Source organism: Bombus vancouverensis, chromosome 4 (genome assembly GCF_051014615.1).
Source record: "Bombus vancouverensis nearcticus chromosome 4, iyBomVanc1_principal, whole genome shotgun sequence".
Classification (NCBI taxonomy): domain Eukaryota; kingdom Metazoa; phylum Arthropoda; class Insecta; order Hymenoptera; family Apidae; genus Bombus; species Bombus vancouverensis.
Genome location: NC_134914.1, coordinates 9953765 through 9981048, shown reverse-complemented (window position 1 = coordinate 9981048; position 27284 = coordinate 9953765). Strand labels below are relative to the sequence as shown.

Genomic DNA, 27284 nt, shown 5'->3' with positions numbered 1-27284 from the left:
ATATACAAGGAATTCAGTGGAATAGGGTACTATTAATCATTTCCGTAAAGTTCAAAGACACAAGTTTCGAGTAAAAACAAAACCAATATATGACAAATGATGTTTTATAACCTTATTTGCATTTTCGACAAAATCATTTCATTCGGTAGGTATATAATCATGTCAGTTACTTATCGTCAAAGATGCAGATATCATAATTTTAACTAAAATTATAGTCGCTTTATTCTACTCCTTATTTTGTAAGACGAAGGTGAAACCTACTGTGTACATGTAATTTCTATTACGTATATTATTCTTCTGAATAATATATATATATAATATATATATATATAATATATATATTATTATATATATAATATAATAATATATATATAATATAATATAATAATATATATAATATAATTATATATATATATATATATATAGAGGAAGAAATCTAGTAAGTATTAATAATAGTTAATCATTAATTTAGACATGTAATTTTCTTACACAATAATTTTATTTGCATATTAGATAGGGTGATTTAAATAATATAAAATTAATAATATATGTCGATTATTTTTTCTATTACCTGCATTCTTGCTTAGTCCAAATTCAATGTCAGAACATAATGACTATGATACCATATTTCCCACAGCTGACGTGAAAGCATTATTTTGCCGACGTTATCATTGTGAAAGACGACATGTACGTTTTGAAGGTCTTAAAATTTAAAATAATCGGAGAGTAGATAATATACAATTACAGTATACACATACAAGTACATATAAATAACTATGTCAGCCTTGTACAAGTACACAATATACCGAAGTTTTCCATATTCATTTTGTAGAATCCATCTGCTGTTAAGACACATGGCTCCTTCCACCTTATTTGCGTCACGTAAAACATTTTTTGAATTTTTACCGATATGTTGTACCATGCGGAATTGTATCTATTTCAGTTCGGTCAAACGTTATATTGCGGATTAGTATCATAATTTGCATATGATGGTCACACTAAATACGACACTAAACACGTACTATTGTTTCATTAAGTCAGCATAATAGTCTAGAAGTATTGTCCAGATAAACTGAGCACAAACTAATGGATCTGAATGGCTCCACAAAATACACCACATTTAAGAGCTACTGGTATATCAAAATTAACGATTTTCTGAAACATATGGGTAAACAACTGTCTCTAACGCCTTGAAACAAAAACTCAAGTTGTTTGGTCCAACCTTTAAAAATTGATTCGATTTCGTGAATCACTTTGTACACTAATCTTACTTCCATACAATTGGGTCATTTCATTGCCTTGCAGGACTATTTTTTCTAGAACGGACAATTCATTATTCAATTACAACTACTGCCACTCTTTCGACGCAAAATCGAACATCTTGTTAAAATACAATATATAAAATAGCATGTCCTTTCAACATTTCGCTGTTGCCTGAAATCTTCTTTGTATAATGAATAATTGACATACGCCCTTTCTATACATATGTATATACGATAATTTAACAATACTGGGCATACAAGCAGCTACATTCGGTAGACATTCAAGCACGGCGTACACATTGTTTGTACAGATTCCTGTGTATATTTCTAATAACTAACGATTCGAATTCCGACTGTTTATCAATCTTACCTGATTATTTAATTCATTACGTGTAATTCACTCTTCAGTTTCTTCTTTTTATCCATAATAATTTTTTAAAAAATATTCTTCTCCTTACAGGTGGCAGAAGGATGCTTGTGATATTAATAATCACTACAATAGCGCCAGTATTTCCGAAATCCTTGTTTTTCACACCAGTGTTGTCTTACTAATTGTAAGTAATTCTTGTGTACTTTATAGTACTAGATTTCGGACGTATCACGATACTGGTTTACGTTTCCCTGAAATACTAAATATAATACATTTGCGAGCCATTTTAAATATTTCAATCGCGATGTAAATATTATCTCCTTGTACCTTTGTACCTTACTGTGCATGAGACCAGATTTTTAGAATAGCGTTATGGTAGTTAATGAAACCACATGCAAGCGTAACTCTGTTTGTAACTATTTAATGTTCGTGAAGTATATAAATGTACCTATCCATTTCCAGAACTGGTGGACAATATCTGCTAAACACAGTTGTACTAATACACGGCATTACATAAAGTATGAAAATGAAATCATTAAATATGGTTGCGAATCATTTTGTTTATTGGAGAGGTATGTATTCCTTTTAAAGCAGGTTCAAATTACGGTAAAAATCGTATAGTAGGTATAAAATGACACGTACGCCATTGTCGTGCCACCTGTCTTGAAAAATCAAGAGCTGTAATTGTTCTGAAACATTGATTACACATTGCACTGCTAACGCGTTCGCTGATAAACATGTAACTACTCAGTGAAGTCGTTCGAATTTCTACCAGAGCTATTATGTTTTCGTTTGCAGTGTTTTCCCATATAACTGTGCAACGATGTTATGTATGTGATGCAAAAAAATAAAAAAACAATTATTTCTCGATTGATTAATTGAATACTTGTATCATATCTGTTTACCTGGATGACGTTAATAATCGTGTATACATACACACATTGTTCTTTCTGGCGATATTTAAAAAGGTCCAGTACAGTAATTTTTGGGAAGGTACACAGTATTACTTGCGAATTAACGAATATCAACTAATCATCGTGATTTATTAATTTTATTTGTACGTTCGATATAATGACAAACTATTATATCGGTTATTATACCATCTTCATGTTTACTCAGTCCAAGTATAAAATGCAACGGATATAGAGGTAACAGTGAACTTCACCCTTTCAATGACATTATCATCGTAATATACGACATGCAGGTTTTGAAGGTCTTACAATGAAAACGATTATAAATAATGGTTGATATAGTACAACAATTGCGATCGACTTATGCTGTGTTACATACAGTTCCAAAGTTCTCAATGTTCATTTGGTACAATCCACACGCAGTTAATGTACATGGCCTTATAGTCCTTATTTGCATCATGTAAAGCATTTTTTGAACTCCTACTGGTGCTCCATACCATGTAGAATCGTATCTGTTTCAATGTCAGTAAAACATTACATTCTATGGTTTAGAAGATTATAGTAGAATCTTGATTATCCGATCTAACCATGGTAAGCGCTGTTTGGTTAATCGAATAGCTTTGTTTGGACATAGGAAAACATCATTTACTTCGAATTATTTTATAAATACCAATATCGGAAAGGAATAAAAATGTTTGGATAAAAAAGTAACAATTTCCATCACTTCCCATTCTTATTCTTCAATCTTTCATATACAGAACCACCCACAAATTTTCAATAATCTGTGATCTGATAATCGAGATTCTGCCGCACTTATGCTTTGAAAACACTAAAAACCTACAGTTGTTTCGTTAGTTCGGTGCAATGATCTACAAGTATTTGTCCAGGTAAACTAAGCATAAACAAATGAAACTGATTAGCACCGCATAGCACAGCGCTTTTAATTGATTCTCCCGGTCTATCTAAGTTAATGACTGTCTGCAGATATAAAACAATTGATTAGGTTAACAATTTTTCAAGCTTTGCTAGATTTTCACTAAGAATACATAAGAATATCTTTACTTGAACAGCTGTCGTGGTTATACCAATCATATTTAGTCCAGTTTGAATCATATAGCTAATTCGATTGTTTTCATCTAATATATCGTAAAACCTAAAAATGCAATGAGCAAAAATGATTAATGTCGTTCAATAACAATTTGATAATTTATTGTATTTTATCGTTATTTGTTAAATACCAACTCTATGGCTTTATTGTGCATGATCACGCAATTTCTGATCTGTTTGTATGTGTAACGTTCCGACATAACTTCATTAGTGAACGAATTTAAGTTCCTTGTATTTTTCTGGATTTGGTGTCTGTATATATATCGAGAATTAACAGAAATTATATTAATGTCTATTGGTGCATACAGCGGCTGACAAAAGTATATATGTTGTTTCATGTATACATCTATTACATATGTTTCATAAAACGTTTTGAAATTTTACTAACACTAATACGACACATCTGTCATTATTGTATATAAACGTATATAAACGAATGTAAACGAATATAAAAGCTATAAAACATTTCCTACAAAAACAAGTAAAAGATTAAAGTATTTTGATGCTCAAGTACTTTCGTGACCCACTGTAATAAACATCTGAAAAACTTGAACATCTACAATTTTATAGTTATGTTGCAACGAATTAAAATATGTGCAAATATGTTCAAGCGGTAGTGAATATACATAATTATATGTAATATAATTGTATTGAGTAAATCATATTTACCCACATACTATAAATAGTCCACTATTGTGGTGAACTATAAGCATCAATAAAGAATCTACGGTAACTATGCTTATCGAAACTACTACTGATGCCCAAGATAACTGTAAGTACACATAGAAAAAATAGTTATCGCTGTCAAAAAGCACGTAATTAACATTAACAAGTTGTTGTCGTGGTCGAGTTTCGTTTAGTGGAAGAACGATATCCAATATTGGAGAAATCAGTGGAATGAGTAAAAAAAGTACCATACATATTAATAAAGTATCTGAAAAGATTATAATTGATCATTTATGTGCGAAATATTAAGTAGTACAAAACCGTTTTTGCGTGTACTAGATGTATGCCGATTGCAAAATTAAGGCACGATAACTTACTTCGATACAATTTCGCCATTTTGCTGCCCCGTATGGTGACTTCTTCCAAAATGTACAAATCTTGACTTAACTTCAGCTGCTGCCATTCTTTCGTTATAGAATCGAACAATTTTCTAAACTACAACATAACGCGTGTTGTCATATATTTATAACATGCTTTCGTCCGAAAAGATTATTCAATAGTAATAAATTTGCGTACATTTTCTCTGTTGAGATGAACATTCAATACTTTGACGAAACTGGTCAAAAGTGCACCTAAATGTGGCAAACACTCGAGCACCATGTCGAGATTCTTGGTGTATAATGATCCATACAATACGATTGACTAATGAATTATAAGTTGCAGTTGTTTAATGACAGTATCTGACTATTTAATTTATTACGCAGAATTCAATCAATTATCACATTTTAACTATAGTACTATTTGTATAACATGTTCGTACGATATGTTTACCTTACCATTGGAATAAGTACACTTGTCATACTAGTCACCATTATAATTACAATAATCAATCCATTTTTTTGGTGTGGATCTAGGCCCAAAAATCTCAAATACTTCTTGATCATGTTATAATAAGGAATGTCATATATATTGGGATACTGTTCTCCGGTTTTCTGAAATACTACATATTTCGAAAATTGAATAAAATTATTTGAATGAATTATATTTGAATAAAATTATCGATATAGAATATGTACAGAAATATAATTCAGATACCGTTAATATTATTAGTAAACGAAACGTTAGATATTTTGATCACGGTATAATATATTATATCCCTTCCTCTTACCGTCCATGTTTCCAAATTTCGAAACAACGACTTGTAAAGAAACGCAACGCACGGAACCACAAACTCAATAAAACTGACATGCCGTGCCGAATGCATGATGTGATTCTTTATAGATCCAAAGTATCAAGTGGTAGTAAATTGATTCGGTTAAGTGTAGAGAAACTTAATGACAGTATTTTCATATTATTTCATTTATTGTATCGCGGCAAAACTGTTTGATTGTTGGTGTTATTGTATTAGCAGTTTATACGGTAGTTACATATGTACATACCTATAAGAAAATGACGTAATCGTTCTGTTAAGGGACTACCAATTTCAGTTAGGATGCACATCATAAAATATAAATCTTCTCTTTCTAAAACTGTCGCTTGTTGGATATTCGTTGGAAGATAAAGGATTGATCCCCTATTGTTGAAGAGCATAGAAACCTCGAAGATAACTGTTGAGATATAGACAGAGGAGAGATTACGAATATGAGATAGGGTAGAAATATGAGAGAACAAAATTGTATTCTGTGTATAGTACTTAGAGGTACGGTTACAGTACAGTTCTGACAGTTTTGATAATGTCGATCGATATGAATTTTGTACATCACGCGTTATGACGACTAGAACACTCTCTCCTAGTAACCATTGCCGATAGTTATCGTTCTTTTATTTGATATACATTTTACGTTCCAGTCGCAGTAGGAAGTGTCTTCATGTTCTTATTGAAGTGAAACTCACGTTGGTTTACTGTGTGATTTTAATACAAAACAAAAACGGGAAGTTATACTACTATAAGATGAACTATAAGATGAAACCTACTGTGTACATGTAACAGAAGAATAATATATATGTAGAGGAAGAAATCTAGTAAGAACTAATAATGGTTAATCATTAATTTAGACATGTAATTTTCTTACACAATAATTTTATTTGCATATTCAATAGGGTGATTTAAATAATATAAAATTAATAATATATGTCGATTATTTTTTCTGTTATCTGCATTCTTGCTTAGTAAAAATTCAATGTCAGAACATAATGACTACGATACCATATTTCCCACAGCTGACGTGAAAGCATTATTTTGCCGACGTTATCATTGTGAAAGACGACATGTATGTTTTGAAGGTCTTAAAATTTAAAATAATCGGAGAGTAGATAATATACAATTACAGTATACACATACAAGTACATATAAATAACTATGTCAGCCTTGTACAAGTACACAATATACCGAAGTTTTCCATATTCATTTCGTAGAATCCATCTGCTGTTGAGACACATGGCTCCTTCCACCTTATTTGCGTCACGTAAAACATTTTTTGAATTTTTACCGATATGTTGTACCATGCGGAATTGTATCTATTTCAGTTCGGTCAAACGTTATATTGCGGATTAGTATCATAATTTGCATATGATGGCCACACTAAATACGACACTAAACACGTACTATTGTTTCACTAAGTCAGCATAATAGTCTAGAAGTATTGTCCAGATAAACTGAGCACAAACTAATGGATCTGAATGGCTCCACAAAATACACCACATTTAAGAGCTACTGGTATATCAAAATTAACGACTTTCTGAAACATATGAGTAAACAACTGTCTCTAACGCCTTGAATCAAAAACTCAAGTTGTTTGGTCCAACCTTTAAAAATTGATTCGATTTCGTGAATCACTTTGTACACTAATCTTACTTCCATACAATTGGGTCATTTCATTGCCTTGCAGGACTATTTTTTCTAGAACGGACAATTCATTATTCAATTACAACTACTGCCACTCTTTCGACGCAAAATCGAACATCTTGTTAAAATACAATATATAAAATAGCATGTCCTTTCAACATTTCGCTGTTGCCTGAAATCTTCTTTGTATAATGAATAATTGACATACGCCCTTTCTATACATATGTATATATGTATATATGTATATACGATAATTTAACAATACTGGACATACAAGCAGCTACATTCGGTAGACATTCAAGCACGGCGTACACATTGTTTGTACAGATTCCTGGGTATATTTCTAATAACTAACGATTCGAATTCCGACTGTTTATCAATCTTACCTGATTATTTAATTTATTACGTGTAATTCACCCTTCAGTTTCTTCTTTTTATCCATAATAATTTTTTAAAAAATATTCTTCTCCTTACAGATGGCATAAATATGATTGTGATGCTAATCATCACTACAATTACGCTAGTATTTCCGGAATCCTTGTTTTTGACGCCGGTGATGTCTTACTAATTGTAAGTAATTCTTGAGTACTTTATGGTACTAGATTTCGGACGTATCACGATACTGGTTTACGTTTCCCTGAAATACTAAATATAATACATTTGCGAGTCATTTTAAATATTTCAATCGCGATGTAAATATTATCTCGTTGTACCTTTGTACCTTACTGTGCATGAGACCAGATTTTTAGAATAGCGTCATGGTAGTTAATGAAACCACATGCAAGCGTAACTCTGTTTGTAACTATTTAATGTTCGTGAAGTATATAAATGTACCTATCCATTTCCAGAACTGGTGGACAATATCTGTTAAACACAGTTGTACTAATACACGGCATTACATGAAGTATGAAATTGAAATCCTTAAATATGGCTGCGAATCATTTTGTTTATTGGAGAGGTATGTATTCCTTTTAAAGCAGGTTCAAATTACGGTAAAAATCGTATAGTAGGTATAAAATGACACGTACGCCATTGTCGTGCCACCTGTCTTGAAAAATCAAGAGCTGTAATTGTTCTGAAACATTGATTACACATTGCACAACTAACGCGTACGCTGATAAACGTGTAACTACTCAGTGAAGTCGTTCGAATTTCTACCAGAGCTATTATGTTTTCGTTTGCAGTGTTTTCCGATATAACTGTGCAACGATGTTATGTATATGATGCAAAAAAATAAATAACAATTATTTCTCGATTGATTAATTGAGTACTTGTATCATATCTGTTTACCTGGATGACGTTAGTAATCGTGTATACATACACACATTGTTCTTTCTGGCGATATTTAAAAAGGACCAGTACAGTAATTTTTGGGAAGGTACACAGTATTACTTGCGAATTAAAGAATATCAACTAATCATCGTGATTTATTAACACTATTTGCACGTTCGATATAATGACAAACTATTATATCGGTTATTATACCATCTTCCTGCTTACTCAGTCCATTATAAAATGCAACGGATATAGAGGTAACAGTGAACTTCATCCTTTCAATGACATTATCATCGTAATATACGACATGCAGGTTTTGAAGGTCTTACAATGAAAACGATTGTAAATAATGGTTGATATAGTGCAACAATTACGATCGACTTATGCTGTGTTACATACAGTTCCAAAGTTCTCAATGTTCATTTGGTATAATCCACACGCAGTTAATGTACATGGCTTCCTAGTTCTTATTTGCATCATGTAAAGCATTCTTTGAACTTTTACTGGTGCCCCATACCATGTAGAATTGTATCTGTTTCGATGTCAGTAAAACATTACATTCTATGATTAGTAACATAATAATAACATGATAATAATTACAGTAGAACCTTGATTATCCGATCTAACCATGGTATACGCTGTCCGGTTAATCGAATAGTTTTGTTTGGACATAGGAAAACGTCATTTACTTTGAAGTATTTTAAAATACCAATATCAAAAGGGAATAAACATTTTTGGATAAAAATGTAAAGATTTTCATCAATTCCTATTCTTATTTTTCAATCTTTGATATACAGGATCATCCACAAATGTTCATTAATCTGTGATGTGATATTCGAGATTTTACCGCACTTACGCTTTGAAAACACTAAACACCTACAGTTGTTTCGTTAGCTCGGTGCAATGATCTATAAGTATTTGTCCAGGTAAACTGAGCATAAACAAATGAAACTGATTTGCACCACAAAGCACAGCGCTTCTAATTGATTCTCCCGGTCTATCGAAGTTAATCACTGTCTGCAAATATAAAACAATTGATTAGATTAATGATTTTTAAAGTTATGGTAGATTTTCACTGTATGAATATCTTTACTTGAACAGCTGTCGTGGTTATACCAATCATATTTAGTCCAATTTGAATCATATAGCTAATTCGGTTGTTTTCATCTAATATATCGTAAAAGCTAAAAATGCAACGAACAAAAATGATTAATGTCGTTCAATAACAATTTGATAATTTATTGTATTTTATCGTTATTTGTTAAATACCAACTCTATGGCTTTATTGTGCATGATCACGCAATTTCTGATCTGTTTGTATGTATAACGTTCCGACATAACTTCATTAGTGAACGAATTTAAGTGCCTTGTATTTTTCTGGATTTGGTGCCTGTATATATATCGAGAATTAAAAAAAATTATCATAATGTCTATTGGTACATACAGTGGCTGACAAAAGTATATATGTTGTTTCATGTATACATCTATTACATATGTTTCATAAAACGTTTTGAAATTTTACTAACACTAATACGACACATCTGTCATTATTGTATATAAACGTATATAAACGAATATAAAAGCTATAAAACATTTCCTACAAAAACAAGTAAAAGATTAAAGTATTTTGATGCTCAAGTCCTTTCGTGACCCACTGTAATAAACATCTGAAAAACTTGAACATCTACAATTTTATAGTTATGTTGCAACGAATTAAAATATGTGCAAATATGTTCAAGCGGTAGTGAATATACATAATTATATGTAATATAATTGTATTGAGTAAATCATATTTACCCACATACTATAAATAGTCCACTATTGTGGTGAACTATAAGCATCAATAAAGAATCTACGGTAACTATGATTATTGAAACTACTACTGACGTCCAAGATAACTGTAAGTACACGTAGAAAAAATAGTTATTGCTGTCAAAAATCACGTAATTAACATTAAGTATTTGTTGTCGTGGTCGAGTTTCGTTTAGTGGAAGAACGATATCCAACATAGGAGGAAGCAGTGGAACGAGTAAAAAAAGTACCATACATATCAGTAAAGTATCTGAAAAGATTAGAATTGATCATTTATGTGCGAAATAGTTAGTGGTATGAATTCGTTTTTACGTGTACTAGAATTATGCCGATTGCAAAATTAAGCCACGATAACTTACTTCGATACAATTTCGCCATTTTGCTGCCCCGTATGGTGACTTCTTCCAGAATGTACAAATCTTGACTTAATTTCAGCTGCTGCCATTCTTTCGTTATAGAATCGAACAATTTTCTAAACTAGAACATAACACGTGTTGTCATAACTTTATTACATGCTTTCTTCCGAAAAGATTGTTCAATAGTAATAAATTTGCGTACGTTTTCTCTGTTTAGATGAACATTCAATATTTTAACGACACTGGTCAAAAGTGCACCTAAATGTGGCAGACACTCGAGCACCATGTCCAGATTCTTGGTGTATAATGATCCGTACAATACGATTGACTATTGAATTATAAGTTCCAGTTGTTTAATGACATTATTTGACTGTTTAATTTATTACGCAGAATTCAATCACTTTACACATTTTAACTATAGTACTATTTCTATAACTTGCATCCCCGATATGCTACCTTACCATTGGAATAAGTCCGCTTGTCATACTAATCACCATTATAATTACAATGATCAATCCATATTTTTGGTGTGGATCTAAGCCCAAAAATCTTAAATACTTCTTGATTGTGTTATAATATGGAATGTCATATATATTAGGATAGTGTTCCCCGGTTTGAAATACTAAATATTTCGAAAATTGAATAAAATTATTTGAATGAATTATACAGGGTGGTTGGTAACTATTGGTACAAGCAGAAAGGGGGTGATTCTACACGAAAAAAGAAGTCGAAAGTATAGAAAAAAATTTTTTTGTTTTAATTTTTCCATCGAGACAACGATCTACATTGAGATCCGTTATAACGAGACGTGATAAAATGCACGCGTACCGAGCGAAAATTCAAAGTCGATTTTCTCGAAAACAAAACCTCAAACAAAAAATTTTTATTCTATATTTTCGACTTCTTTTTTTCACGTAGAATCGCCCCCTTTCCGCGTGTACGACCAGTTACCAACCATCCTGTATACAGAAATATAATTCAGATATCGTTAATATTATTAATAAACAAAACGTTAGATATTTTGATCGCGGTATCATATAAGTATATTGCGTCCCTTCCTCTTACCGTCCATGTTTCCAAATTCTTGAAACATCGACTTTTAAAGAAACGCAACGCACGGAACCACAAACTCAATAAAACTGGCATGCCGTGTCAAATGCATGAAGCGATTCTTTGTAGTAAATTGATTCGGTAAAGTATAGAGAAACTTAATGACAGTATTTTCATATTATTTCATTTATTGTATCGAGGCAAAACTGTTTGATTGCCGGTGTTATTGTATTAGCAGTTTATACGGTAGTTACATATGTACATACCTATAAGAAAATGACGTAATCGTTCTGTTAAGGGACTACCAATTTCAGTTAGGATGCACATCATAAAATATAAATCATCTCTTTCTAAAACTGTCGCTTGTTGGATATTCGTTGGAAGACAAAGAATTGATCCCCCATTGTTGAAGAACATAGATACCTCGAAGATAAATGTTGAGATATAGACAGAGGAGAGATTACGAATATGAGATAGGGTAGAAATATGAGAGAACAAAATTGTATTCTGTGTATAGTACTTAGAGGTACGGTTACAGTACAGTTCTGACAGTTTTGATAATGTCGATCGATATGAATTTTGTACATCACGCGTTATGACGACTAGAACACTCTCTCCTAGTAACCATTGCTGATAGTTATCGTTCTTTTATTTGATGTACATTTTACGTTCCAGGCGCAGTAGGAAGTGTCTATACGTCCTTATTGAAGTGAAATTCACGTTGGTTTACTCTGTGATTTTGAAAAAAAAAAAAAACAAAAACGGGAAGTTATACTACTATAATCGAGATGTAGTAAATCAATGAAGTGTTTCTGGTTTTGATTATGACATAATAAGAAAAAGTAAAACGAACGAATTGGCAGAAATATGAGAAATACTTTATTGCTATATGACCGCCTATATAGTTTATACAGTAAATAATCAAATGGATGTCGATCTTTCCTTCAAATGCCACGGATAAAGCTAGATAAAAAAAAATAAAAAAATTTAAGAAATAATTATTTCGAAAAAAATATGATACAAGCTATTAAAGCTGTTTAACTAAAGAAATTTGACTACATTAGAGCAGTGAAGTTATTATAACGTGTGACGATAGACTGTAAGATATTAGTGCTGAGAATATATGTAGCTTGCACAGAATTAGCAAAAAACTTGCACTATACTGTACTACTACCATAATCTTTAATAGTTCGATTTTACCTTCATTTAAAAAAAAAAAAACGTTCGAAAGCCCCAAAAAGATCTGGAGTTCTATAAGATCCACGAGATCTATGTTTATACAGCACATTTCACATAACATTTCCCAAACTTCTTCGTGTGTTTTTTCTATTTATATCTCTTCTGAGACACTCTGCACTAAAAAATAAAATGGATATTCCATATTCATACCCTTCTCTAAATATTTCAATATTATAAATCTCTGTATGCTCTTAGTTGCAAATCTCATACTTTGCATAAATGACACTGATTTTCATTTTACGTAGCGTGTATTGCTGAAATTCACAAGTTTAAAATGTTTGTTTCTTCACAAAAAATGATCTTGCTAAGTTTCGTTCCCCCAATTTATTTTGGGCTTATGAGCATTGAATTTGAAATTATAAAAACTGACAAACATGAGATCATAATACAAGTATCGTTATGTATTTTACTTAGAAAATAGTATTAGCGTTTTGTGCTATTTTATTGAAATTAATGAAAGAACAAAGTAAAAAGGCAAGACAATATTGTTTTCATGCTTAAACAGTAATACCGAAATAAGCGCCTTGTTTATGAGTACGTTTATTTATTGTACCATACATTGATTTACACCTTTTTATTATACATATCTAACTAGCTACTATGTAGATACACATTGCCATATTCGTATCAATAGTTGATCATTGTTCGGTATTCTTTTACATCAAAAACAGGATTGGCAGGATGAACTTCTTCCGAGAACGAATTAGTCTTTCAATGATAGGAGCACCATGAAGTATGATATGCATGTCTTAAATGTCTTAAGATATGAAAAAATATCAATTACTACTTCGTTACTTACATCATGACGAAAAATGATTATACCCGTTTTATACAATCATGTACGTACTATTCCAAAATTCTCTATGTTCATTTCGTATATCCCTCCTGCTGTCAACTTACATGGTTTACTAGATCTCATTTGCATCATGTGAAGTACTCTTTGAACATTTATTGGCATGTTGTACCACATTGAGCGGTATCTATTAGATATAAGATTAATACAGATGTTATACCGAACTGATGACTTTTCGAATGTTTAAAACATATTTGTTAACATACATATCATTAGTCAACTCGAAACTATGATCCGTGATTACTTGACCAGGTAGGGTAATAATAAGCAAATGGAATTGTTGGCCCACAAGAAACAGTCCAATTCTGAGAGCTTCCTCGGGTCGATGCAGATTTATTACTGCCTAATTAAAAGGTATCAATATAGTTTAATATTTGATTCATTAATATTTTCTATAATTGCAAAATAATTCTTACTTGTACGGCTGTTATGGTCATGCCGACCATAGTTAGCAAAATTTGGAAAAAGAAACTCCTGCGGCTGCTGTCATCTAACATCTCGAATAATCTTAAAATACAACCAAAGAAAAAGTCAACCGTAATCTGTAAACTCTTTTGCTACTTTTTCTATTATAACATTTTTATTATTATAACGTTAATTATAACTTTATCATTACTAACTGTAGGGCATTCTTATGCATGGTCAAGCATTGTCTAAACCGTTCAGTGTAAGTTTCATTTATACGAACACCAGTAGATCCTGTTGCTGTTATAATGTTCTGCCTATATCATTGATAAGTATCTGAATAAAGGAAGTCCATTTTTCTTTATATTAAAAGAAACTAGATAAATTGAATTCAAGATAGAAGTAATTTCGAAAAAATGTTATTTTTATTATTTTTTACAAATACTGTAGCGAACAAAGAAAATCTCATGATATCATTCCTTGCAGCCTGCGATTTTATGTAGAAACGTTTCTAAAATATTATTATATACTTACCCACATATAGCAAATATGGCACAATCGTGATGAACGATCTGTATATACAATGAATCGATAGTGACTGCAATCATCACTGTTACGAATGAACACCAAAGTGAATGAAAATATATAGGATAAAAGTACCGATTTTCATCTAGAAAGTACGTCAGTCTGAACATTTGATGTCTTTGGCGAGTTTCATTGAGCGGTATGATGATATCTAAGAATGCAGGGTATAACGGAATAACTATAAATCCTGACATACATGACAATACAAAAGCTGAAAATATCAGAAACTTGTCATTCGTATAGAAATTATTAAAAATATTAATATATAAAAACATATTCAATGTATAAAATTTATCGAAAGATAAGTTGCAACAGTTACTTCTATATATTTCACCAATCTTATTTCCTTGCTTAGTAATTTCCTCAAGAATATGTGTTTGACTCTTATCGTTTAACAATTTCCAGTCTTTCTTTATAACATCGAACATCTTTTCAAACTAGAAAATAATTGTATATAGTGATTTTTATTTTTACCGCAGAATTCGTTTTCATAAATTTATATACATTTTTCTTGTAAATTTCATGATTTAGCAATTTTATTAAAACAGCTGATACCGAAGCCACTACAGGCATGCCTTCCAACATCCCTCCCAGATCATTTTCGTATAATGACGTAAAAATTTGTGCAAACTGTTGAGTAAAATCTCTAATTATATTGCATCCAATATCCTTTCATCAATTTCATGTAACCAATATTCACAATATTTTTTTAATAACATAAGTATTTTTAACGTATTTAATTCATCTGTAGCATTTTTACTTACCGCTGGAAAATAGAATGTCAATAGACTGCCTGTCATCACGGTTACATTAAATTTGCTGCTCCATCGCGATTGATTTGGAAACTGTCCCAAGAATAGTAAATACTTTTTAAATACTTTGTAATAAGAAATATCAAATACAGTGCTTGTGCGTCTTTCATTCTTCTGAAACACTAAATAATATATATATATACACGTATAGTTGACATAACATTAATGTTATTAGTGAACGAAATGGTAAATATTTTAATTGTGATATATGTATATTGTATCTCTTTCTCTTACTGCCGGTGTTTCAAAATTTCTGGAGTAATACTATGGAAACGTAGCGTGGTACGAACGTTTCAACAATACTGCTGGACACGAAGTACGAATCTACTCTTTAGAATAAAAAACATTTTGTTGATCAGATAAGATATGGATATCTTTTACATTCAGTGACATCATGTTATTTTCATTATTACAGGTAGAGTATGTGTACATTAAAATTTATGAGATAGCTATTAGTCTATAAGAAAATGATGTACTTATCTTTCTTTTTTTCAATCTGTTTGTTGAATGACTCTGTGATAAACGGAAAATTGATCGTTAGAGACTTCTGAATCGTTGAACAAAAATTATTATAGGATTTCATTTATACTATGTCTATTTCGACGAATTGAAACGACATTGTAATTGAAACGATATTAACCGATGAAGTGAACTCCTTTCGTTTGAATTCTCTTATTCAAATTCCGATTATTCGAAAATAATAGCGAGAATCAGAATCTTTACCATATGTATCGTTTGTTTCTCCGTAGATTTAGGTAAATGAAAGCATCTTAGTAGCAAGTCTGTAAAAATCTTAGTGCAAGTTTCATGCTTTGCATAAATGCCATTGCGTTCATTTTACAGGGTATCGATTTTTGCTCCTGTTCTTCAAATAATCTTGGTAAGAATCACCTCTTTAATTTATTTTATAACTTACATATGGAATATTTCTTTAACTTTTTCTGAAATATGTCATACTATCGTACATGTACAGTATTTAACTACAATTAACTATTTTGACTACAATTAACAATTTTGGGGAAAAAAATAATTTGTCAAAGTAATTTATCTCAATTAACATATATTAATATATATCAAGTATTAATACTGTCATTCGGATTTTCTTCATATTAATGTTATCCTTTACTTCTCGTCAGAAAAGAAAGTAAAATACGACTCTTACGAATTTTTCAGCGACATTGTGGTGTGGGCTCTACGTAAATAACGTAATTACTTTTTCAAAAAGAATGTTTATTAATGTTATCGAAGTGCTTTTTAAGACTCTGTAACAAGAATTGTCGTCTCCTTTTACGACTATACTTATAGAGTACCTAAACTAAAGGGAAGGCAATAACGTTTTTCTGTGAGTCCTACCGTGATAAGTTCGGCTGTGTGTTTTTAAGGATTTACTAAGCAAAGGATAAGGAAGCATCAAAAACATTGATTTCTAATAATCTAGAGTCTACTAACTGACTTCCACTCTGTATAGAAAGACTCTAAGACGAGGAATAATTGAATATCTAAAATTAAGTGTTAGTTATAAAATGTTTACTATTCGAGGATTCAGCTATCGAAAACGTACAATAACAGTAGTGGTTTTCATATGCACTAATTCTCCAATATTTGAAGATTTCTTTCATATGTAAATTCAAGGTGAAATATGATGCAGACGAGACAGATATGTGTTATGCTATGCTCAAGTCAAACCATTCTGTGGCAATTATGTGTAGTGGACAAAGAAATCAATGGTGGACAAAATTGTCCAATTTTTTCAGACAATCATCGATTTCAGTGAGATGAAGTATTGTAGACGGTGATTAGAACGTTTCATGGAATATTCAGTGACAGATTGACTTCCCAGTAATTGAAGATATTTGAATTCATAAGAATAGATGAGATACTGTGTGTTACGAACAGTTTGAGCTTCCCATTTTTTAAATAACGCTGAATTACTTCGACCAATGCTAGGTTTTTTATTTGTGCAATATAGAGATTCTTCACTTGCCTGCTTTCCACCATTCTTTTGCGTTGTTCAGAGAAACCGCATGACACTAAAGGTAGAAATACATTACTATCGCATCACGTGAAATCACATACTATCACATAGCGTATTGCATATAAACAGCATGACGCATGTCGAATGTATCGGATTACGCTTTTCGAATGTTATGTGAAATCACGTGCTATGACGTGATAGTAACGTATTTTTACACCTTTTACCTTAAGCAGTTAGCCATAACGTCTTAACAGATGAAACGTGCGACGTATTCGTTAAAACGACACGATGGTGGGAACAGCGTTTATCACCCGGGAGACAATTTTGGACAGCGTTGGCTTAAGTTAGGGTCAAACCGTCCAAATCGTCGCGAACTGTTCTTTTATCACGTTCATGGGTCATAGACCACAGATCGGGTAATATCAATGTGTTCATCGGTGGTGCTTCGCTTTTGTAGTGTGTAGTTTGAGTTATGTTATCCGTACAAGTACGCAACGTTGCGGAACGATTCGATTCAGACAGAAACAAAGTAGTACTTATACCACCAGTTCACGCTTGGCAAGAACAGGCGACAGACGTAGAAAGAACGATGCAATATCTTTCATTACGAGGTGTTAGTAGCCGCAGGATACAGGCTTTGCGTCGCATGAAACCAAGTTAAATGATCGTGCTCGCTTTAATATTCTTAATCGAAATAATTGTACGTGCTCATATTTATTTCATCGCCGCTGTTAAATTACATCAAGTTCAGTTTAGTGGATTTTGTGTGAGTTTAATTTAATTTAATTCTTACAATAATCTTTCTTGCTGTGTTATGCTCGTCTTGTTTGTTTTCGTGATTAGTTCAAATCCTTTCTTTCGGTATCATGTTAGAGTTCTAAACACTGTTTAAACATCGTTTTGTTCTAAACACTGTGCCTTTACACGCAAAAATATAGCTATGAACGTGAAATACGAAATGTCATCTTCATTTGATGATATTGAAGTGATCAAAATTTATTTAAAAAGAGAAACAATATTGTTGTCATGTTCAAGCAATAATATGAAAGAAGAAATGAGGTATATAGTGATTTTATTTATGTGTGCTTATAATTATTCGATGCTAGTATTCTATGTAAACACTATTTCATTGTACGCCTTGTACACATTTAATATTAATAACACCATAAAAAGTATAATAGATACACATTACCACATCAATACCAATGGTTAGTTTCCGGAGAATCTTATAAATTGAACATACGGAACAAGTCGAATTCATTTTGAAAACGAATCAGTCACCCAAGGATAGGAGAACCGTAAAATACGATACGCATGTTTTAAATGTCTTAAAATAAAAAATATTATTATATCATTATTTAAAGTACAACAAAATAATTATAAACCTAACACTGCAAAGTACGTACCGTTCCAAAATTCTCTATGTTCATTTCGTATATCCCTCCTGCTGTCAACTTACATGGTTTACTAGATCTCATTTGCATCATGTGAAGTACTCTTTGAACATTTATTGGCATGTTGTACCACATTGAGCGGTATCTATTAGATATAAGATTAATACAGATGTTATACCGAACTGATGATTTTTCTAACGTTTAAAACATATTTGTTAACATACATATCATTAGTCAACTCGAAACTATGATCCGTGATTACTTGACCAGGTAGGGTAATAATAAGCAAGTGGAATTGTTGAGCTACAAGGAACAGACCAATTCTGAGAGCTTCTTCAGGTTGATGGAGATTCATAACGGCCTAATTAAAAGGTATTAATAGGTTTCAGTGTTTGGTTTATTAATATTTTCTATAATTGCAAAATAATTCTTACTTGTACGGCTGTTACGGTCATGCCGATCATAGTCAGTAAAATTTGAAAAAAGTAGCTTCTACGGCTGCTGTCATCTAGCATCTCGAATAATCTTAAAATACAACGAAAGAATAAGTCAACTTTTATTATAACTTCTTAATTATATCGTTATATAATTATAATTCCATCGTTACTAACTGGAGGGCATCGTTATGCATAGTCAAGCACTGCCTGAGCCATTCAGTGTAAGTTTTATTTGTGTCAACATCAGTAGATTTTCGTGCTGTTATGAGGGCCTGCCTACATCATTGTCAAATATCTCAGTGAAACTGTAAAACTGTTACATCCTGTCTGATTTCGATGATTTTTAAATATGTTATAAAACTCAACATTTTAAGCAACTTTTTCCTTTACATGTAACAGTCAGTGGACCATAATTTCCAAGATATTAGCAAAAATCCAACGATATCACGACAGTGAATTCCTTCTATAATATAATTGTACGTCCGTAACAGCGTACGTGTTATCATTGGTTGCTAATTATGTAACGGGCTTGTATAATAACTCTGTTATCAATAATAATAATTAATGATAACTTGTATAATAACTGCATACCCGAGGTTGCAAACGGTGCCTGTTGTATACGTATAACTTATAGCTCGATTTAAAAGTGAATATCATCAACGTGTTAGTTTAGATTTTAGTTAAAGTTACATGATAGTTACATATAAAAGAAAAAGCTGTTCAATTTCTTGAGTTTCATAACATATTAAAAAATCATCTAAATCAGAGAGGACTTAACAGTTTTACAAATTCACCAGTATCTCAATAGAAAATATCATTTTTATTATTTTTCACAAATACTGTAGCGAATGAAGGAAATCACTAGATATCCTTCCGCTATATCTATACTTGTACATATTATTACATACTTACCCACATATGGCAAATAAGGCGCTATCATGATGAACAATTTGTATGTATAATGAATCGATAGTGACTGCAATCATCGTTATTATGAATGCACACCAAAGTGAATGAAAATATATAGCATAAAAGTACTGATCGTCATCTAGAAAGTATGTTACTCTAAACATTTGTTCTCGATGACGAGTTTCATTGAGCGGTGAGATGATATCCAAGATCACAGGGGACAATGGAATAATTATAAATCCTGACATACATGATAACATAAAAGCTGAAAATAATATTAATAACATCATTTGTATAAAAATTATGAAAAATGTTGGTATATAAAAACATAGTCAATGTGTAAAATTTATCAAAAAATAAGCCACAACAATTACTTCTATATATTTCACCAAGCTTCTTTCCTTCTTTAGTAATTTCCTTAAGAATTTGCGCTTCGCTCTTATCGTTTAACAATTCCCAGTCTTTCTTTATGATATGGAACATCTTTTCAAACTAGAAAATAGTTACATTTTATAATCTTTAATTTCATCATTGGATTTATTTTTATAAATTTATATACATTTTCCTTGTAAATTACATGATTTAGCAATTTTATTAAGACAGCTGTTAACGTAGTTATTACAGGTATGGCTTCCAAGAACTTTGCCACATCTTTTGCGTATAATGACGTATAAATTTGTACAAACTGTTAAGTAAAATCTCTAATTATATTGTATCCAATATCTTTTTATCAATTTCATGTAACTAGTCTTCACAATATTTATTTAACAACATAAATATTTTTCACATGTTTAACATATCTATAATAATTTTACTTACACCTGGATAATGTAATGTCAATAGACTGCCTATCATCACGGTTAGATTAAGTTTCTTACTCCAGCGCGATTGATTTGGAAACTGTCCCAAGAATAGTAGATACTTTTTAAATACTTTGTAATAAGAAATATCAAATACAGTGCTTGTGCGTCTTTCATTCTTCTGAAACACTAAATAATATATTTTTATTTTGTTATTTCCGCTTGCATTTCGGTTTTGTAATGACCTTCAGTTTACATTGTACAAACATACATATAAACAATAGCATTAAACAATATATATATATTTGATATAACAATATAGTAATGAACGACATGGAAAATATTTTAATCGTGATATGTGTGTATTGCATATTCTTCCTTTTGAAGCCCCCGCGCATTAGCGACAATTTTATCGTTTACGGAAAGGACATTTTTATATGAAATATAGGCATGTACACATTTGACAACGCGACCAGAGAACGACTCATTTTTTCCTTTCGTTCACATAAAAAAAAAATTCAATATTTGCTTCTGCTAATAATGCCATAGGGGCATAACCGGGTACTTAATATATTTTTCCTGCTAGCAAAGGTCAAATGGCAAAAAGAACCTTGTATACCGTTGAAAATCTTAATTCGACCGTACGGAATCAGGAAATGAGAGACCGTCTTTGAAAAAGCTATTTAGAATATAGAAAATCAAGATTGTTTGGAAGTGTGCAAATATTTATTCTATAGGTGACGCTAATATCGGGTACCTATTAAAAACACATAAAATATGATATAATTATAAAATCTTTATTTCTATTATTATAAAACGGTGAAACTGTAGAAACACTACCTACCCTTAAATTTTGATGATTTTTGGATGTGTTGTAGAAATCGATATTTTAAACAACTCTTTCCTATACGCAGAAAGGATGCATTCGCTTAGTTTCTGAGATATTCGCGAAAAACTGGCATTGAAAACCATTGAAATCGGAGGTAGGCAGCTTTTCGACAAAAGTAATAAGGAAATCTTGCAAAGGAAAGTTATTTTATATGATTTTGACAAATATTGGCTTATTTCAGTTTATATTAACTTATTTTAGCTTGCATTAACTTTTTTCAATTATTTAGAAATTCTTTTTTCGTATGATCTTTTTCCGAATCCGAACAATTTCTTGTTCGAGCTGGTTTTTATATTGTTCCGATTATAGCAAAAAGGAATGAATACTGAAACACATTTACACTATAGATAGAAAGCAAGCACAGCAAAGCAGCACTGGTTACCGATTTTACCACACAATCAAATACCCAATCTTATAATTTATATTAGATATTTACACTTCAGCATGCGATAAGAAATCGAGTGAAATGTGAAAATGCCGTGTAAAAACTGCAAAATATAATTCAGTATTTATCGTAATAATGTTTTAAATTCAAGCGATAAAAAATTATTAATTTACCAACACAACACTAATACTTCCCAACCTGAAATTTTTTAACTTCACTGGATGAAACACTATGATGTTTTCTGCTCTACTCTTATGATCTCATAATAACTTAAGGTTAGCCCAAATGTAATACCATACCAGACAATACAAGTTTGTCTTACATACCCGGTTACACCCTACGTTCCTCTATTATATAATATAAATGCTAAAGTAACAGTTTTGTCGCTAATGCGCACACAACCTTACTGCCTAAATTTCTGGAATATGTTTTCAAATGTCTTGAACGATTATACGTATGTTTCGTGATACGTAAGGTAGATACGTGGCCACGAAGGTTTCTACAATATCGTTGCTGAAGCATGAATCTATTCTTTATAGACCGGAAATAAGAAATGTTAGTAAGATGATTGGATGAATCTTTTATACTCAATACTGTATACTCAGTACTGCAACAATTTATGTTATTTTCACTATTATAGGTAGCACAAGTTATTTGATATCGGATAAGTATATACGTATGATTAATGTTATAGTTATTACTGTCTATAAGAAAATTAGGTTCATTCAATTTCATCTTTCTTTTTTTCAATCTGTTTGCGACTCCGTAATAGACGAAAAATTGCTTCTAAAATTACTCGTTCAAAAAAGATAAACTGCGCTTATCAGAATGTATTGAAATAGCATTGTAGTCGATTTCAGTTATTCGAAAAATTATAGACGATATCAAGAATCAGAATTTTTATTGTATGAACTGTTCATTGTTTAATTAGTTTAAGTAAATAAATATGAAAAATCTTAATTATTAATAGGTTTTTTTTATAAATTAATTCTCCGTATAAAAATTTAATAGCAATAGTATTTGTAATGTTTCGGAGTGCCTTATTCCATTCCATTCTTTGCAGAAAAATATTACAGACTGTCGAGTAATACTCTACGGATTTTGAATAGTGTATTTTGTAATTCTGCTTACTATTACTACTATTATTACTACTGGGAATGATGATATTTACTGAGACCGGTAGTGCTGGAACTAGTAATCAAGTTTGTTGGAGAAATAATTACAAAGAAGAACGGTAAATATTTCAAAATAAACTTTTATTATTTACATAATATGATATAGATTCTATGGTATAACTATTTTCAAATCAAGCGTAAGTTTTATTGATTAAACACCAATGTTTTACTAACATTAGATTAAGACGGATGCATTATCTCAACATTTCTAAAATTTGTTTAAATATTATTTTATTACAAATTCTACATGAAGACCGGAGGGAGGAACACGATAAGTCACATTTCCTATTTTTTACAGGGAAGTAATTGTAAGATTCAGTACATTATCAATCAGTCTCATATCGCCAAAATTATCTTCATATTTCATTTCGGTGCTAATCATATGTTTTTTCATCCCTTCCAAAATTTTAAAATTTGCTTACATGTTTGGAATCAACAGATCAATTTCATCTTCAGTTATATCATATCAAAATCCTCCTACTTAATTATAATAAAATCAAAATATTAACAAAAATGCACAATCAAATTGCCGAATAGTTATTCTGTTACTTCCTCGCCAATTTCGATGGCCTTGGAATCAAGGTCATCATTTTGAACAACTTTTTCCTATGCATATAATAGGGATCGGTAGGTTGCAAGTTGCATACAAAAGTATGTTTAGTATCATATATGGCGCGTGAAGCTGTCGATGTGTTACCTTCTAATGAATTTAACGGAATTTTTTTTATATCTTTATAGAGATGTACGAACAATGAAAGAAATAATTAGAAGTCCAGTCACTGAATTTCAAATGCACAGGAATAGATAGGGTTAAGCTATTTAAATAGTGGCGGTCCCGCGCAAGTCGTGAGGGCAATACCAATAATAATGCGGCTACATTAACATAATTATAATATGGACACATACACGCATATACAGGCAATAATAATAATATCTAATCGACAATTTTGTACAAAATATAGGAAGAAAGTGCATATATGATACCAAATATATGTTTGTGTATAACGCGAAAACTAAAATCGACCACTCCACATATGTATAGGAAAAAATTGTTCAGAATGATGATCTTGACAAAATATTTCAAGGATATCAAAATCGACAAGGAGGTAACTATTTGGCAAATTCACCAAGTGTATTTATTATGCATTCCTCCTCTGACAATGAGAAATGTTCTTCATATAGAATTTTTAAATATTCCCGCCATTTTTTAACTTATTTCCTCTACAAAAGATGGCACTATAATACCACGTAATGACCGCAACCTTAGCGTGTTGCAAGTTACCTATCCAGTATCGAACTCTGCATCGCAAGTTACGGTTATAAGCATACTCGGAGTTTGTTATTCATTTGATTGGTGTGTTGTATGTGTTTATATTGGTTTATTGTGTAAAAAGTACAAAATTTTCATAATGAGTGCTGAGGAAGAAGTGCTACGGATTCAGAAAAAATTAAATAAGATGTCGAGCGGAGACGGGACGGTGAGTAAGTGAGTAAAATATAGTTGTGTACCCTGCTCGGCATATTGGAGGCTGTTCGTTAAGCAAAGCTCTTTTCCAATATAAATTGTGATTACTCTAATACATCATCGTAAATGTTTAACAAATACAAAGAAATATAACAAATACAAATATTGTTTGAAACTTTTCTCCAGAAATAAATGTTTATTCGTATAAATTTTTGTATACACAGTAATTCGATGGTGTTAAAGCAACAAAACGTATTTATGGAACTTTAATATTTGGCACGATAATTTTAATGCATTCATGAAACTTGAGAAAGGCGAGTCATGTTATTTTCGTTGTAGAGTTTTCGAAAATGCAGCTTATAAAATTTTCTATACACATAAGTATTGAAGTCGTTGTTAAAGTCTGTAGTCGCACTAATTCAAAGCTCATTAGTATAGACTTTTTGTTTATGCTATAATTATTATTTGTATATATTTATGTATATATATTATATATATATATTATTTGTATAGTTCAACTGTTTACATTTAACGTCGCTTTAAAAAAAATTATCTGTTACATACACAAATTATATCCTTATATAAAATTGGTTACAATGCATGTTTTGATGATAAAGATACATAATAACAATGTCTTCAGTAGATTATATAAATATCATGTATGCCTATATGTGTAATCTACATTAAAGAAATATAAATGGATTATGTATACTTAGATTTACCTTTTATAATAAAAGTGTGTTCATATTACAGGGGCAAGAACAAGCACTGGAATTACTTAAAATATTACAAAAGTTACCTGTGGATTTGGAACTTCTGACCAAGACACGCATTGGAATGACAGTGAATGCATTGAGAAAATCAAGCAGAGACGAAGAAGTTATATCGTTATCAAAAACTCTTATTAAAAATTGGAAGAAATTTTTATCTGGTAAGAAAATAAATTTAAATATAAAATTAAAAATAAAAAAGTAAACATAAAAGTAAAATTTCTCTTAGATAAATTAAAATTCTATATCTTTCCCATAGGGTCCAATAAAGAAAAAGATTCTACTTCTTCAAGCAGTTCAAAGAAGAAAGACGATAAATCAGAGAAAAGTAAAGATGATGGAGAACAGAAAAAAGAAAAGGATAATGCAGATGGAAGTGATGTTAAAATGAAGGAGGAGAAACCTCATAAAGATATTCAAAGAAAACAGTCTACGTTTCCTGCTCCTACAACCACAGATGCTGTACGGCTTAAATGTAGAGAGCTACTGGCAGCAGCTTTAAGAGTAGATGGAAATACAATTGATGGCTGTGCTACTCCAGAAGAATTAGCAGAAGAACTCGAAGAAGCAATTTATGCAGAATTTAAAAATACTGATAATAGATATAAGAATAGAGTAAGGTCCTAATTCCTTTATATTTTTATATTTTGCTGTAAATGCGAAACCTAATTATATATATCTAATTATTTAGGTGCGAAGCAGAGTCGCTAATTTACGTGACGCAAAAAATCCTAATCTTCGAACAAATTTTATTGCTGGTGCTATAACACCTGCTAGGCTTGCTGTTATGACTGCAGAAGAGATGGCAAGCGATGAAATAAAACAATTAAGGGAACAGTTTAAAAAGGAAGCAATTAATGATGCACAACTTGCTACAGTACAAGGAACGAAAACTGATCTATTAAAATGTGGAAAGTGCAAAAAACGTAATTGTACTTATAATCAAGTACAGACACGTTCAGCTGATGAACCTATGACTACTTTTGTGCTATGCAACGAATGTGGAAATCGATGGAAGTTTTGCTAAATATCCTTACCTTCCACAGTTTTTTCTGATTGCAATGGACAGGAAAATGTATTTCGTTCAAGTCCTACCTATTATTAATCATTATTATTAGAATTAAAGAAACTCAGTGCAAATATATTGCATATTTACAATTCACAGATTACATTGGATGCTTAATGATGTTTTTAATTTTTCCACGAGTTCAAAAAGTATGTCAGTTTTCATTGAATTGTATATACTCATATTTGATTGATTTACCAGAGGTCTCATAGGATTTAAAAATTAGAGACTCATAGAAGCTTTATAGGACCTAAAACATATTAACAAAGAATTCATTAGATTAAACAAATTGAATGATACATGTTTTTATTTTGTGTATATATAGCATTGTCGCTGTAAAAAAGATCGGATATGCGACTAACATTAAAATAAAAATATTTTGTTTTATATTGCACGAGGTTACGTCGTATTTTATCTGTGAAAAATTAGAAATTGTGGGTACAGTTCTGAAATACATGTATGTAATTACAT

General features: G+C 31.1%; 5 protein-coding genes across 12 annotated transcripts; 2 read left to right on the top strand and 3 right to left on the bottom strand.

Annotated features, from left to right (window-relative positions):
• The first annotated feature begins 1042 nt into the window (after positions 1-1042).
• Positions 1043-8420, top strand: LOC143302627 (uncharacterized). Of its 2 annotated transcripts, XM_076618224.1 has the most exons (6): positions 1043-1133; positions 1723-1816; positions 2095-2204; positions 7638-7731; positions 8010-8119; positions 8346-8420. In XM_076618224.1, the coding sequence occupies exons 1-6, from the start codon at positions 1087-1089 to the stop codon at positions 8383-8385; spliced, it is 495 nt and encodes a 164-aa protein (XP_076474339.1). In that variant the 5' UTR covers positions 1043-1086; the 3' UTR covers positions 8386-8420. The 2 variants fall into 2 exon arrangements, with proteins under 2 accessions (XP_076474339.1, XP_076474338.1); XM_076618223.1 differs by having other exon boundaries at positions 8010-8420.
• LOC117156709 (uncharacterized) lies at positions 2200-5921 on the bottom strand. Of its 2 annotated transcripts, none has more exons than XM_076618214.1 (9): positions 5756-5921; positions 5153-5316; positions 4893-5018; positions 4694-4811; positions 4320-4584; positions 3786-3902; positions 3606-3696; positions 3385-3521; positions 2200-3055 (listed from the first exon to the last, which is right to left on the bottom strand). In XM_076618214.1, the coding sequence occupies exons 1-9, from the start codon at positions 5904-5906 to the stop codon at positions 2905-2907; spliced, it is 1320 nt and encodes a 439-aa protein (XP_076474329.1). In that variant the 5' UTR covers positions 5907-5921; the 3' UTR covers positions 2200-2904. The 2 variants fall into 2 exon arrangements, with proteins under 2 accessions (XP_076474329.1, XP_076474330.1); XM_076618215.1 differs by lacking the exon at positions 5756-5921 and adding an exon at positions 5485-5546.
• A 289-nt stretch (positions 8421-8709) lies between the features above and the next one.
• Positions 8710-17687, bottom strand: LOC117156707 (uncharacterized). The gene is made up of 18 exons (XM_033333977.2): positions 15783-17687; positions 15501-15670; positions 15241-15366; positions 15056-15173; positions 14686-14947; positions 14367-14468; positions 14163-14253; positions 13953-14089; positions 13741-13873; positions 13599-13650; positions 11066-11226; positions 10807-10932; positions 10608-10725; positions 10234-10498; positions 9710-9826; positions 9530-9620; positions 9317-9453; positions 8710-8968 (listed from the first exon to the last, which is right to left on the bottom strand). Coding segments are annotated over exons 1-18 (2358 nt in total). The 5' UTR covers positions 15784-17687; the 3' UTR covers positions 8710-8817.
• Positions 17688-17779: 92 nt separating this feature from the next.
• Positions 17780-27281, top strand: TfIIS (RNA polymerase II elongation factor). Of its 6 annotated transcripts, none has more exons than XM_076618219.1 (5): positions 17784-18289; positions 23401-23571; positions 25731-25908; positions 26007-26362; positions 26439-27281. In XM_076618219.1, the coding sequence occupies exons 3-5, from the start codon at positions 25815-25817 to the stop codon at positions 26772-26774; spliced, it is 786 nt and encodes a 261-aa protein (XP_076474334.1). In that variant the 5' UTR covers positions 17784-18289; positions 23401-23571; positions 25731-25814; the 3' UTR covers positions 26775-27281. The 6 variants fall into 6 exon arrangements, with proteins under 6 accessions (XP_076474332.1, XP_076474334.1, XP_076474333.1 ...); XM_076618218.1 differs by lacking the exon at positions 17784-18289 and adding an exon at positions 19188-19289; XM_076618217.1 differs by lacking the exon at positions 23401-23571 and having other exon boundaries at positions 17780-18289.
• Positions 18612-20648, bottom strand: LOC117156710 (putative odorant receptor 71a). The gene is made up of 6 exons (XM_076618220.1): positions 20267-20648; positions 19529-19630; positions 19352-19442; positions 19142-19278; positions 18930-19062; positions 18612-18850 (listed from the first exon to the last, which is right to left on the bottom strand). The coding sequence occupies exons 1-6, from the start codon at positions 20551-20553 to the stop codon at positions 18797-18799; spliced, it is 804 nt and encodes a 267-aa protein (XP_076474335.1). The 5' UTR covers positions 20554-20648; the 3' UTR covers positions 18612-18796.
• Positions 27282-27284: the final 3 nt, after the last annotated feature.